General features: G+C 40.7%; 1 protein-coding gene across 1 annotated transcript in view; it reads left to right on the plus strand.

Moving 5' to 3' along the window:
• Positions 1–14,591, plus strand: part of xpo4 (exportin 4) — a 76,727-nt gene that overhangs the window by 57,160 nt on the left and 4,976 nt on the right. Inside the window, exons 13-20 of the mRNA XM_085766059.1 lie at positions 351–528; positions 6,702–6,861; positions 7,658–7,827; positions 8,860–9,034; positions 11,846–12,052; positions 12,174–12,260; positions 12,903–13,083; positions 13,173–13,294. Coding sequence (XP_085622185.1) covers positions 351–528; positions 6,702–6,861; positions 7,658–7,827; positions 8,860–9,034; positions 11,846–12,052; positions 12,174–12,260; positions 12,903–13,083; positions 13,173–13,294 — 1,280 coding nt within the window. The remainder of the gene's footprint in view (positions 1–350; positions 529–6,701; positions 6,862–7,657; positions 7,828–8,859; positions 9,035–11,845; positions 12,053–12,173; positions 12,261–12,902; positions 13,084–13,172; positions 13,295–14,591) is intronic.

The raw sequence follows: 14,591 nt of genomic DNA on the forward strand, positions 1-14,591 counted from the left end.
CCGATAAAAAGCTGGATACAAGAGCTGCAACCTGTCATTATGGATAAATTGTTCAGTTTACAAATTACAAGTAGGGGAAAATGTTTTTTTCTGACATGAAACTATATCTAATCAACATTATTACAAGACTAAAGTAAAAGGCAGAAATTTAAGAACAGGAAGTTGGACTTTATGAATTAACCAAGTTGTAAATGTGTTTTTGATCAGATTCTGCTTCGATTAAGTGTCTGAAGCAGCTCTAGTGGATTTTCACTATGAATGTGACACGTTTTAGTTGTAAAAAACTAATATTTTTTGTTTGGTAAGACCTAAACTCAATGAAACTGAACATGCTGTAAAACTCTCTGCAGGGTATCTATTAGCAGACGACCCTCAGGGTGAGACGCCGCTGATCCCCTCGGAGGTGATGGAGTTCTCCATCAAACACTCGACAGAGGTGGACATCAACACAACGCTGCAGATCCTCGGCTCGCCGGGCGAGAAGGCCTCGTCCATCCCGGGCTGCAACCGCACAGACTCCGTCATCAGGTGAGAGTCAGGTTTAATCATTTGGATCGTTGCGCTCAGATCTACTGAGACTGAGGAGCTGGGACAGTTTATAAAGACACCGTCCTCTCTAACATGTGCAGTTTTAGGCTTTTGCATCCTGAGGTTCTGGAGCTTTCAGTTGTTCCACATGAGCTTCCTCAGCAGATGCAGTGGCTCATGTCTCGTGCAGCTGCAGATGTTCATATTCCCATTATTTTGATCACGACTGTCACTTTGAAGGTAGAGGAGGAGATCCTGGAAAAACGTTTTTATAAAATACACAATTCAAAAGTCACGGCCCTTCTATTCAGACTTCTCTCCGCGGCCACGCCTCCAGAGCGCAGGAACGCACAGTGCTCGCTTCTTTTCTGCCATAACGTTGCTGCAACTCTTGTTTAATGTAACAAGATAGCATGAGCTCTGTCTTTTCCGTATCGTAAATCGTTGAAGACTCTTGAGTATACGTGCGCTTGGTGCAGATGGCAGTTTGATTGACGCATCACGATCCAGCGAACAGGGTTCGTACACTTTTTTCATGGTCAAATTCAAGGACTTTTCATTCAGGACATTATGAAGGGTAATGATTTTTAGGGATGCACATGATTTTCTGTTTAGCCGTTAACGGATTGACATTTTAATAATATCTGTAATTTTATTATTTATTTTTTTATTTGCGTCTACTCATGGTGGCAGATCGACACGTTCAGACTTCCACTCATGCCTAAAATGTGTCAGAAAGACCAACAAGACTTCAGGAGGAACATGTGAGATTTGAATAAAATCTGTAAATACAGACCGTTAGTATAAAGGCAGATACAGCAATAATATACTATACACAATGAAATACCAAAAATAATTATAGTTTTTTATTAACAAACTATCTTCTTGCTCCTATTTTAATTTGAAGTAAGTTATGTCCCTTAATGCAGTTTTTTAATATAGACTACTGTTAGAATAAAAAAATAAAAATTGCATAATCCAATAAGACTATTTAACCTTTATTTAACCAGATAAAAACCCAGTGAGATCAAGACCTCTTTCATTATTTAGCTATAGGCTTCACTTCAACCTTCATCTCAGGCTTTTTGTGAATGGAAGAACTTTGTCTTCCTGAGGCTGCCGTACAATGCCGTAAAATGATATTTTTCATGAACTTTTCAAGGACCTAGAAATCGCATTTTTTCATGACGGTACGAACCCTGAATGAATCTGTTTGTTTGTGGCGTTAAAAATGATTGGAAGGTGTTTCCAAAGGTGACTGACATGTTTAAATTTTGTGAAAAAGAGTTAAATTAATTGAAAAAGATCTCCCTGACCTTTAACTTTTGTTTTCAGGGTTAAAACTGAACCTTAAAGCTCAAGTCTTGGTTTTATTTGTTTTAAAATGGAGTCAAACCAACTCACGTCTTATGTCAGAGACAAAGAAATTGAATATTTTAGGCATCAGGACTCAACTGATGTGCAAATACTTTGTCTCCTATAGAAACAGTTTCAGATTTCTTTAAGACTTATGATCTAAATGATGTTGGTGGAAGAACTGCTACGTGTTTTATTTTGCCTAATGCTTTGTGTGTGTGCTGTGTTTGTACAATTACTATTATTAGATTTTCTGGCTGTTGGTGATTGCTTTGGTAACGAAGGATTCATGAGCTCACAACTAACTTGTTTATCCATTGTAGGATTTTATGGCTTTTATTTTCTTCAAGGATCTTTTATTTTTCCCAATTTGTACAAGACATATCTGTGTGGTGTGAGTGAGTCTGTGCAGCGCTGCATCACCAAAATATACCATGTAACACATATACAGTATATGTCAAGTTACTATAGTATAGTACATGTAGGAGCACAGGATGCAGCCGTGAACACTTCGGCCCTGAATCCTCTTTTACAAAGGTGTTAGTATCACAGAGAGCTGCTGGATGTCAGAGAGAGGAAACGAATCAATAACAAATGGAAGGTTTAGAAATGGATGAACAGGTAGAAATTGGTGTTTGTGACAAGAAACAATCATCTGAATGATAGAAAAAAGAGGATGTACTGTAACAGAAGATTTTTAAAATAATGGAGAAAATGCTGCAACATTTTTCAGGATTTTCACGGTTCAGACTGTGGAGGAACTGTGATACATTTTTACCTTAATTCTCGGCTTCGGTGTGATTGTGAATCAAATAAATGACTTGTAACTTGTTCCAGGGAGAATGGAGGCTCTCTGCCTTCCACCTAGCGTCTCTTGGCTGAAAAACCGACCTTGTAAGATCAGAGCCTCCGACCCGGTGTCCCAGCTCTCGTCTCTGCAGCACCGTGACACAAACGCACCCTGTAACCCGTAATCTCTTGTTTATGACAGATAAGATGACACAAATTAGGGATTTCAAGCAAAAGCACTATTTGATAATCACCGGGAACTATTCAAATATTCAACCCCACACACACACACAGACACGTCCAACCATCTGTCATTTGAAATGAGAAGCGGCACCGGACGAGCAGTAGGCTACCCGTCGTTTTAAATCACCGACTGAAAAACAGACAGAAATCACGGACTGTAGTGAGAATCGGTACCAGAGAATATTGCATTGTTCAATGAAGTCCTCGTCACTGGATGAAAGCACATCTAAACAGGGACAAAGTCTCCTCTCCCGGCGTAAAACTACGTCAGTATTCTCCGGTACCGCTTCTCAGAGTTTGCGCTGCGCCTCAGTTTCTTTTGGGTTTTTTTTATTTGACAGTTTCATACAGAACTTTCAGACGGTTGTGGGATTCGAGTCTCTCCATGTTTCTACTTCTTCTGCGCCAGTAAAAAGGACAAGGAAGCGATAATCTCATAAACTATTTAATTTATTCGATTGAATGACTCATCATTGCCCATCCCTAACACAAATAAACACATCGTAACGTGTATATGATACATAACGTTATCCACCGCTCCATGGGTTGATTTTTCTCGCTGGCTTTGTTGAAAGCAAATGCACATGGAGGAGAGGAGGGTTAGCAACACAGAGGAACAGCGACCAGACTTATATAGTTCCTCTTTAAGTGCTGGTTAAAGGTCATGAGGCCTGAGGTTCTGCAGATACTTCACTTCATTGTTGGGCTCGTCTTATTGTGTGTGTCGACTGGACTCGTCCTTGTGTGTCTCTCTCTGTCACGGTTCGTCGTCTGTCTCACCATAATAAAACTCTCCCAGAATAGATTTTCTCTCACTGTCACAGATCGTTTTGTTCTTCCGACCAACTTGTGTCGTCGTCGCAGTTATTGTCCCATAAAAGCTGAAGGTGTGTGAGCGTTCACACTCAGACACCATGTGAATCTGCAGCCAGTAAAAACACCCTGCAAACTCCCAAACTCGCCCACTGATGATGACGATGATGACGATGATGAATTTAACCTTCACACAGGCTAATCCATCTGTATTGCAAACATAATTTAGGTTAATCTCATGATAATTCACCAGTTTTTTTCTGCAGCTAAATTAATTTCTGCAGCACAGGAGCTGAAAAAAAACAACAATAAAGTATCTGCAGGCTGCAGAAGTTTGTGATCAATAAGAAGTATTGATTGATTTCTTCTTGGATTTCCAGCTTTCAAACCCTCTCACTCTGTGCAAAGAGCAGAAATATCAGAGGTTTATTGTGACAGCGTCTTTCTCTTTCTTTCTCTCCTGCTGCTGCTGCATTGCACTGTGCTTTTCTTTCTGCTGCCGTGGGATTAGAAATTGTTCTCTTACACAATAGACTTTTTTCTTTTTTTACCCGTGTGTGTGTGTGTGTGTGTGTGTGTGTGTGTGTGTTGGTTGCAAACAACAACAAAAAAAACCTCAGCTCTAATAATAATAATAATGATCATAATAATAATACACCCAACAGATAATAAAAAGCTCCTCGGGAACACAAAGCGAATCTCCAGTTGCTGCTGCGACCGTCAGGGAGGGTTTGTTTTTAACAACAATTAATTGTGCAGCAGCACGACGACTGTGTGTGTGTGTCTGTGTGTGTGTCTGTGTGTGTGTGTGAGGTGTCAGAAACCTTGTGCGGGTCACGGCTGTTGGCAGTCACTCTGGATGCTTCTTTGTTTAAAAGGCAATCATCTGTGTGCGTGTTTGTGCGTGCAGGATTGTATGTGTGCGTGTGTGTGTTTGTGCAGATAATCACAGCGACAACAATAGACAGTCACAGCAGCCAGTGATATTGTGTGTTGAAGGTCATTGAGCCCCTGTTTTTGTAGATTGTTCATCATACAGAGGTGTGTGTGTGTGTGTGTGTGTGTCTGTGTGTGTGTGTGCCTTTTGTTTTTACTGTATTTGTGATTCATGAGAATAAAATAAAACGCTGCATTTGATGGTTGAGTCTTTTATTTTTTGGGGTTTATGTTTGGAGTTTAGTTGTGATGATGGTTGAGGTTCGGAGAATGCATTGTGTCCCCACAAAGGTACGTGAATGAGTCTGTGTGTGTGTGTGTGTGTGTGTGCGTGTGTGTGTGTGGATGACAGCAGTGACAGAGGATTGCAGAGATGAGTGGCCGGCGGCGTCAGGTTTCCTAATAGCGAGCGGCCGACCCCGACCCCGTAAATGTCAGCATGGTTTTGTTTTCTGCAAACAATGTGAAACTGTGCGCTGTCCTCGCTGAGAGAGGAGGGGGGGGGGGTGAGGGGGGGGGTGAAGGGGGGGGCGACGGCGACCCATAAGCTGCTTTAAGCCCTCTGTCTCTCTGTCCTTTTATATACCGTGTGTGTGTGGACGTGACTTTGTCTTTTGTCTTTCACACAAGCGCATAGCGAGGCGGCGAAATGATTGAGTTTCTATTGACGTCTGATTGATTCATGACTCAGAATCATCGTGTTGTACGGTGGCCCTGAGGGTCCAACAACGCGCATGCTGCAGCTTAAGAAAACACACACATTATGCAAAAACCACAAAGTCAGAAAACAACTTCATCAGTGTGACAACTGGAAAACAAAACAACACAAACAATAAGTAATGCACTCAACCGCCATGGCCTCCATGTCTTGCATGGTGTGTGTGCATGGAGGCCATGGCGGTTGAGTGCATTACTTATTGTTTTCTCTGAAACAACTGTAGCTGCTGATCCCAGGTCTGTCTGAAGCTCTCCACCAGTGGTCCTGGACTGTTAGGGAACCCTTCTGATTATTATTTTGACTCTTCTGTCTGAAATCTTTGGTTGCGTAGGTCTTTAGACAGCTCTTAGACAGCTCTTTGCTATTACCCATCATGCAATACTTCTTGTCTGACACCTTGGTGGTGAGAAACCTTTTTAAAAGGCATCAATCAGGACTAAACCAGCAGATATTACTTTGCACTGATAGGAGACAGGATTACATTCTAAATACTGACCAACTCCAGCTGCTTTCTTGTCTTTCCAAACCTTTTTGCCCCTCCTTTTCTTCATGTGTTCAATACTTATTCCCTGTGTCATTTCACTTTATTACACATAACTTCATTTATGGACATTAATGTTCGAATTTCTTTGTATGTGTGCATTACTTGGGTTGATGCCGACATCTGGTGAAAATTTCATGTCAATAGCTCTATTAGAAATATATTTTCTGAGAAAAATGTTGACGTGTTCAATACTTATTTTCCCCGCTGTGTATATATATATACTGTATATTGTATGTATACATACATATGTATACATATATTCTATGTCACTGGTTATTGCTGTGATTCAGTATAATTAAGCAAATGCCCAAAGATAGTTCTCTACACCCATGGGCGTAATTTATGGGGTGGTTGGGGGGTTATAACCCCACCCAGCCAATATAACCCCCTAAATGATCATATAATTGCAGTGAATAAAAATATCTACAAGCTGGTATGAAGAAGCTGTGGTTTTTACCGATTTAATTTGCAAGCAATCAAAAGTCAAAACTTTTAGCTGGTTGCTAGTTTGCTTGTGTTAAGAGGTAAAGCCACAGAGTAAATGTGCAAATTTGGTCTTTGCATTGTGTTAATAAGAAGGTGGTGTGTGCTAGGTTCATTGTCCTTTTATCAAAGTTAATAATTTTGCACTCTTCCCCACTCTTTACACTTTTTTTGCTTAAAAAATCCTTATATGGGCAGAGATCGTAACCCTTCATTGCTACATCCATGTAACACACACACCTGAGAGCTCAGCACGTCTGACCACATGAGCTTCACTCTCTTCTGTCTCAGGTTGTTGTCGGCGGTGTTGCGGACGTCGGAGGTGGAGTCCAGGGCGACGAGAGCGAGTCTGACGGGGCTGCTGAGCCCACAGATGGGGAAGGACATCGTGTGGTTCCTCAGACGCTGGGCCAAGACGTACCTGCTGGTGGACGAGAAGCTCTACGAACAGGTACGACGTCGCAGGCCGTCACATGTCACATACTGTACATTTCTCAGCACACAACACAAAACGCAGTCTTTCCTTTTACCCAAACTATGACCGCACAGTTATTTGAAATATAAACAATATGGTAAAGTGAAATATACAAATCACAGGCGCTGCAATTTTCTTCCATTAAGGCGAAAAACCAACAAAAATCTAATCAGGGTCCCAGCAGTTCTTCTCCTTCTCCTTCTTCCTAGGAAATCCTACTTCCTATGCATGAACTATCGCCAAACTTTACACAAAGGTCCAGTCCCATGCCAGATTTGCTCAGATGCAAGCACATGTCAATATTCCTCATGGGCGGGTGCATAACAAGCATATACATTTAAAAACTTTACTTACTTTACTTTAACCAATACTTAAAGGGATAGTTCAACATTTTGGCAAATTAGCCCATTGCCATAATCCCTATAGTCATAGCAGTAGGTTCGTTACCTTTAATTGTCAGTGCAAGCTATTTTTAGAACGGCGGAGCAGAGCCGTGAGCTGCTCAGAGCTACGCTACGGAGGCTCATTATGGGATTTCTTGGTTTCCCTCATCAAACTCATCAAATACACAATCCAACAACTCCACAACGCTCTGGTGGACAAGTTGTGAGCTGCACATTCACCACGCTATGAGATAATAACACAACGTTACCACACAGAGTTGTTTTAGAGGGAAATTCATGTGCGAAGCAGCTTTAATTAACATCATTTTCAGTGTAAATTAAATGGATGAATTGCTGCTGTATGACTTTTCTTCCTCGTCTCTCTCCAGATCAGTATGCCTCTGAGCACGGCGTTTGGCGCCGACACGGAGGGGGCGCAGTGGATTGTGGGATACCTCCTGGAGAAGGTGATCAACAACCTGTCTGTGTGGAGCTCGGAGGCGGAGCTGGCCAACGACACCGTGGAGCTGCTGGTGACGCTGGTGGAGAAGAGGGAGAGGTGAGGAGAGCAGAGTGTCAAAATAAAACTAATCAACAGCTTTTATCCTTTTAATTAATAAACTAAAATAACTAAATAACTCTTAGCTATTTTTTCCTGCAATTATGTTTTTCACTTGTGTCCTTTTGATGTTGGATGGAAAAAATGAAGTGAATTCTTTGTTGATCTGGTTTCCAATCAAACAATCATGTTCTCTGTTGAAAGAAATTGCACTTTATTGAATCAAAGTGTTTTATTGTGAAATGTTGAAGAGTTTTGGAAACATCTGGACTTTTAGTCAAAATAAAAACACACATAAACTGGTCAAACTAGATTAAGATGTTCAGCATCACTTTGCTCCATGTGGTCAACAAGTGTTCTGGGTAAAATCATCAGTGTAGATGCGGTTACATGAAACGCAACACAGACACACAAACAGAGTGTCTGTCGTTCTTCTTACCTCTAGTGCAATCTTCAATTAAAGGGATAGTTCAACATTTTGGCAAATCGGCCCGTTGCCATAATCCCTATAGTCATAGCAGTAGGTTCATTACCTTTAATTGTCGGTGCAAGCTATTTTTAAAACAGCGGAGCAGAGCCGTGAGCTGCTCAGAGCTACGCTACGGAGGCTCATTATGGGATTTCTTGGTTTCCCTCATCAAACTCATCAAATACACAATCCAACAACTCCACAACGCTCTGGTGGACAAGTTGTGACCTGCACATTCACCACGCTATGAGATAATAACACAATGTTACGTGACAGAGTTGTTTGTAGCTCTAAAGGTAACAAACCTACTGCTAAAACTATAGGAATTTTGACAATGGGCCAATCAAAATGTTGAACTATCCCTTTAAGTGCAATCTATTTTGTGTCTTTTTAACTTCTTACACGTTACTTATTATTGTGTGTGTGTGTGTGTGATGTATGTGTGTCTTCTTAAGCACCTTACAAGAGGAATTTATAGAATTTTGTTGTACATTTCTGCCATGCAGTGACAATAAATGTAGTATTAAGTCCTGAATCTTGTATGTGTGTGTCTGTGTTTTCAGGGCGAACATCGTGGTTCAGTGTGAGAGTTGGTGGAACCTGGCGAAGCAGTTCGCCAGCCGCAGCCCCCCCCTCCACCTGCTGTCCAGCTCCGTGCAGAGGACGCTGATGAAGGCGCTCGTCCTCGGAGGCTTCGCTCACATGGACTCTGACACGAAGCAACAATACTGGGCCGAGGTAACGTCTTCTACGGTTTATATGTAAAATATGAAACTGTTAGTCGATCGATTCAGTGTTTATAAGTTGTGATTTACCAAGAAAAAAATTCAAAATCTCTGGTCCAAACTCAGGAGAGTGAATATTTTCTGTTATTTCTATTGTAAGATTAAATTCTGATCACTTTTCACTAATTCACAAGTCAACATTTCATAATAGAATACAAATAATAATATATTTACTACACACTATTAAGCTATAGTAAAAACATAACTAAAGACTTATTTATCATTTAGGAATCATTCTTCCTACTAGTTAGGATGTGACTTAAGCACATTTCTAAATAATAAATAATCAATAAACCCATCTCTCATGTGATTAATGATTGTGTTTTCATACTTAATAAACGATGGACTATAAATCAATTATTTTATCAATGACAAACCAGTTATTTAAGAGACGTCAGTGTTTCATAGGATCATTTATATTGAGTCAGCTAATGATTAACAAACTATTTAGATCAACATTTATGCTGCATTTATACATAAACAATGATTTGGACACATGTACCAATGAGTGTGTTAATATATATTTTATTATTGATGAGCTCATTGATCCAGAGTTACACATTTATAAAGGGGTTTATGAAAAACACACTAATTAGTTTCAGTGTAAGAAGAATGATTTATAAACAATGGATAGTGTCAAGTCATTATATAAAGTCATATTATTAATCTGTTTATTAATCTATAAACTGTTGAATCCAGATAAATTCGTCCCAACAGTAACGCAACAAAATCATTTAAATAAAATGCCGACATTTAGCAGCAACACTGAGCTCAGCGAGGCAGAGAGAAGGAGCAGCATCATGGGACTGTAAATTTTATTTAGTGAAGTCAGACTAATTAAATTCTATGTGTTAGAATTAAACCTCCGAGTCCTGGCAAAACCCAACGACCTGGAAATGACATTAAAATCTATAAACGGAGCAGAAGAATTTAAAAGAAAAAAGGACAAAATGTGCAAAGACTCAGGTTTTCCAGGGTCGGTTGTTGCCTTTTTAAAACCAAAAACGTTTCTGTTCTGTTTGTCACGACTTGTTTGGAGTTTTAATTACGTTTCTCCGACTTGAGTTAATTGCAGCGAGCGAAGTTTCTCAGGAAAAAGTCGGAGGAGGAAAGAAACGAGACGTTAAACAATCAGACAGGTTGTAGACAAACACGCTCAGTCGGCCGTGAAGATAAAGTGAAAGTAAACGAAGGAAGGACAACGGTGAAATTATTACTCACACACACACACACACACAAACATGTCTGGTTCAACTTTGAGCTGTCATAGTGTGTGTGTGTGTGTGTGTGTGTGGATGCAGCTTTTCCATGCAATTAGGGATAATCACAATGTTCCCGATGCTCTCGCCTTCGGTGTGTCGTCCAAACAAAGTGGTTCAGATCGTCTGGATGAACTGTTTGTCTTCCATCTACAGAAATAAACAAAGATCCAAGTCCTGCAGAGATTTGAACATAAGTAAACTTCACCTGCTTCACATTTGGTACCAAAACAAACCAACAATATCAACTTTAAAATAATAAATAAAAGAAAAGAAACGCTGCAGTCGAGAGAAGAGAAAAAAAAAACCCATAAAACTGAGTCGGTCCGGTTCAGATTCTCTTCGCTGCTCAGACTCGGATTAGAAGTGATGGATGAGGTCGATAATATTCCCCCCGTCGGGTTTTTCTCCCCCGTGTATAACATGATCCTCGTCTTGATCCCGCAGGCCTTTGTCTTAATAGGCTGACAGTAGTAAATGGGGGTGCAAAGCCACAATGACTCCAGAGTAATTATGGGGAGGGGGGGGGGGGGTGAGTGAGACAGCAGCTGTTGAGTCATACAGCTGCTCCGTCTGAACTCAGACGCCTTTGTTACATCCTCCCTCCTCACCAGGAAATCTCCTCTACATGAGATACTCTGGTTTTATTTTACATAATGATAATAAAATTAACTCTAGTTGGACTTTTCTTAAAGTTACCAAGTGGTTTGCAGGAAGAAAATGAATAAAAAAACTGAAATTGTTGATATTTAAACTGAAGGGAAATCCGATTAAAATCATCTTTATTCACATTATGATGGAAGTAGAATGAACTTGTGTGTGGCTTCCAGCATAGATAGATAGATAGATAGATAGATAGATAGATAGATAGATAGATAGATAGATAGATAGATAGATAGATAGATAGATAGATAGATAGATAGATAGATAGATAGATAGATAGATAGATAGATAGATAGATAGATAAAAACAAGCCGAATAAGATGCAGAAAAAATAGCATTAAAAGTTCTTATTAACAGAGTGTGCACAGTCTTAAAATATTAAAATAAACACATGAATGCAGTTGATAAATAACGTAGTGTCAAGAAACGGGTAAAAACTCAAAGGTCAGAGATGGAGAATCTAAAATACCAGCAGATTCATTTTTAACTTGTTTTCTTTTGAGCTGCAGGTGGAAGGTACCAAAGAACCACAAGCAGCGACTGGAAAAAGACAAAATAATCCCATTAAATGTGTAAATTAGCTGCAAAATGAAGACGTCATTTAGGAAAACATCTAGGAAGATAGATGGACTTAGCAACAACTAATGGCAGCGTAAAACCAATCAAGCCCCCAGGATAAATAAAATAAATAATTAAATGGTGAACTACAACAAAAAAAGAATGAATGAACATAAAGAAATTGTCCCGGTCTTTTTGAAAATAGAAAATAACTCTGAAATGTTTGAGCTGAAGTCTCTTCTGAACACCTTGATTGATTAACCCTTCGTGTTCCTCTCTGCCAGGTTCTCCACCCGCTGCAGCAGCGGTTCCTCAACCTCATCAACCAGGAGAACTTCGCTCAGATCAGCCAGGAAGAAGCCGTCAAACAGGAAATCGTCGCCACGTTAGAGGCTCTGTGCGGCATCGCCGAGGCAACGCAGATCGACAACGTGGCCTCGCTCTTCTCCTTCCTCATGGACTTCCTGTCGAGCTGCATCGGCCTCATGGAGGTGAGAGCAGAGGAGGAGTCACATGATCACATGACCTGCGCACTGCTCCTTTAAAAACCACTAATAATAATAATATAGATTAATAATTTGTAGATTAAACTCAGTGTGTTGTTGTTTACAGGTTTACAGCAACACGCCAGAGACAATCAACCTCATCATCGAGGTTTTTGTGGAAGTGGCTCATAAACAGATCTGCTACCTGGGAGAGGTGAGTGACACGTCTGCACTACTTCCTGTTTCAGCTGCAGCTGCACACATCTGTATGTAGAAGAAACACCTTTATGCTCCTGACTTATTGGTTTAATTATCATCATTTGATCATTTTGATTTGATTTTTGGCTCAACTTTTACTTTATTTTATTTATTTTCTGTACAATATTCAGCATAGATTTAATATATTGCACCAGAGTCAGCGAAGAGCTAATTTACATCTGCAGTTCTTTGACGGATCAAATGCAAAACATCACATGAAAGTCAAATAACACAAAAAAAGACACAAGCAACAAAAAGCGCAGCACTGTGACCTTTAATGTCACTGACTGAATGACTGAGTGATGATATTTCCACCACTGCTCATGAACTGCAGCCTGAGATCACACCAATCAATAATTGCAAATGCCCAACTTTGATTATCATTGTTCATTGTATCACTGTTACTAAATGAGACAGAGGAGCAACTCTTTTTATAGATTTACACTGTTTGCACTGCAGTTTTCCTTCAAGAGATGAGTTAAAAGTTGTGAAACTGAGTGAAAATTTGACTTAATTCACAAAAAAACTTCTGAAAAGTGTTATTTACTTTCCAAAAAACCAATGAAATCAGTAATTTTTTTTTTTTTTTTTCTCTCAGACGAAGTCGATGAAGCTGTACGAGGCCTGTCTGACGCTGCTGCAGGTTTACTCCAAGAACAACCAGTGCAGGAAGCGCAGCGACGCGGCGGCCGAGGAGGACCAGTACCAGGACCTGCTGCTCATCATGGAGCTGCTCACCAACCTGCTCTCCAAGGAGTTCATCGACTTCAGCGACACCGGTGCGTCCGCGCCGCCCTTTACAGAAGTTTACAGATGTTCCCTCCTTTGTCCTTGTTTGTGTTCTCATTTTTTAATTATTTTATTTTAGACGAGGTGTTCAGGAACCAGGACCAGGGGACGCCGGCCTCCAGCAGGACGGTGTCGGCAGCGGACGTGGTTCTTTACGGCGTCAACATCGTTCTTCCTCTCATGTCTCAGGACCTGCTGAAGGTAAAAAAAATAAATACATAAATAACTGAACCACCTGAGGCCTGTAGCTACTAGGGCTGGGTATCGTTTAAAAAAGTTCGATACCAGTACCAATACCAGTACCCTTAACACGATACCGATACCAATTGAGTACTTCATTCGATACTTTTTTTCAACTTCATTAGATACTAATCATGTGAAAAAAAAAAGCAATCGGTTATGTACATGAATGTCACCACTCCTCCCCATTCAAATTTTTTTTTACTAGGGATGGGCTATGAATAGTTCTTAAATAAAATAAATTTTTTTAAAAATCTAATAGTTTATGAGACAATCATCTTGTATGAAAAAAAAAGAGTCTCCTTTTATTTTCACTGGCGCAGAAAGAAACATGGAAAGACTCCACCAGAAAGTTCTGTGTGAAACTCTGTCAAATAAAAAACAAATGAAACTGAGGTGCAGCTCAAACTCCTCAAGGTGCAGATTCGGATTAGAAGCGGCCGGTAAATATTGATGTAGTAGTTTACACCGGGAGAGGAAACTTCCTCGTTTAGATGAGCGCTCATTACGTAACGAGGGCTTCATTGAACGGTACCGCTGTGATCAGAAGCAGTAACGGTGAGTCTCACTGTCCGAGTTTTCATTTTTAAATGACAGGCAGCTGTTCAGTCGGTGATTTAAAACCATCGATTAGCGGTAGCGCCTCTTCGCAACGAGAGGGGAAAAAAGAGAGAGAGAAGGTGTGTGTGTGTGGGTGGCGGTGGCGGCGGGGGGTTCAGGTGCCGCTTCTCATTCTAAAAGACGGACAAGAGAGAGAGAGAGAGACCCGCTTCACCGCCGTACAAACTGTTGTTGTTGCGGTGGTGGACCAATCACACCACACATTGAATCGAAGAACACTTGCAGCGATTGGCTGCGAGCAAAACCATAGAAACAGTCTTTTTTTCTTGATCTGGGTACACAAAGAATCGATTGCAGGTATCGATTGACAGGCGCAGTTTCGATACTACTTGGTACTGGGTTGTTTCGGTCGGTACCTGAAAAGTATCGAGTACCGATACCCAGCCCTAGTAGCTACTGCGAAGGAGGCTCAACATGGCCAGGCTTTGTGTTCATGATGCAGCTCAACAAAACCTCAAGCCTCCAGTCAGAGTTTGTTGAGTCCGGCTCTCAGCTTTGTGATCTGTGCACGTTCACATCAAAGGAGGCGTTTGGCGTCATATGATTCTACTTCCGCACAAAACGGACCAATCACAGGCCTCTGATTTCAGCGAAGAGGAGCAGTTTGTGAGAGAGAGGAGAGAGGATGAGCGATACA

The sequence above is a fragment of the Trachurus japonicus genome, chromosome 21, assembly GCF_045865225.1.
Source record: "Trachurus japonicus isolate A0001 chromosome 21, Traja_1.0".
In the NCBI taxonomy this organism is placed as follows: Eukaryota; Metazoa; Chordata; class Actinopteri; order Carangiformes; family Carangidae; genus Trachurus; species Trachurus japonicus.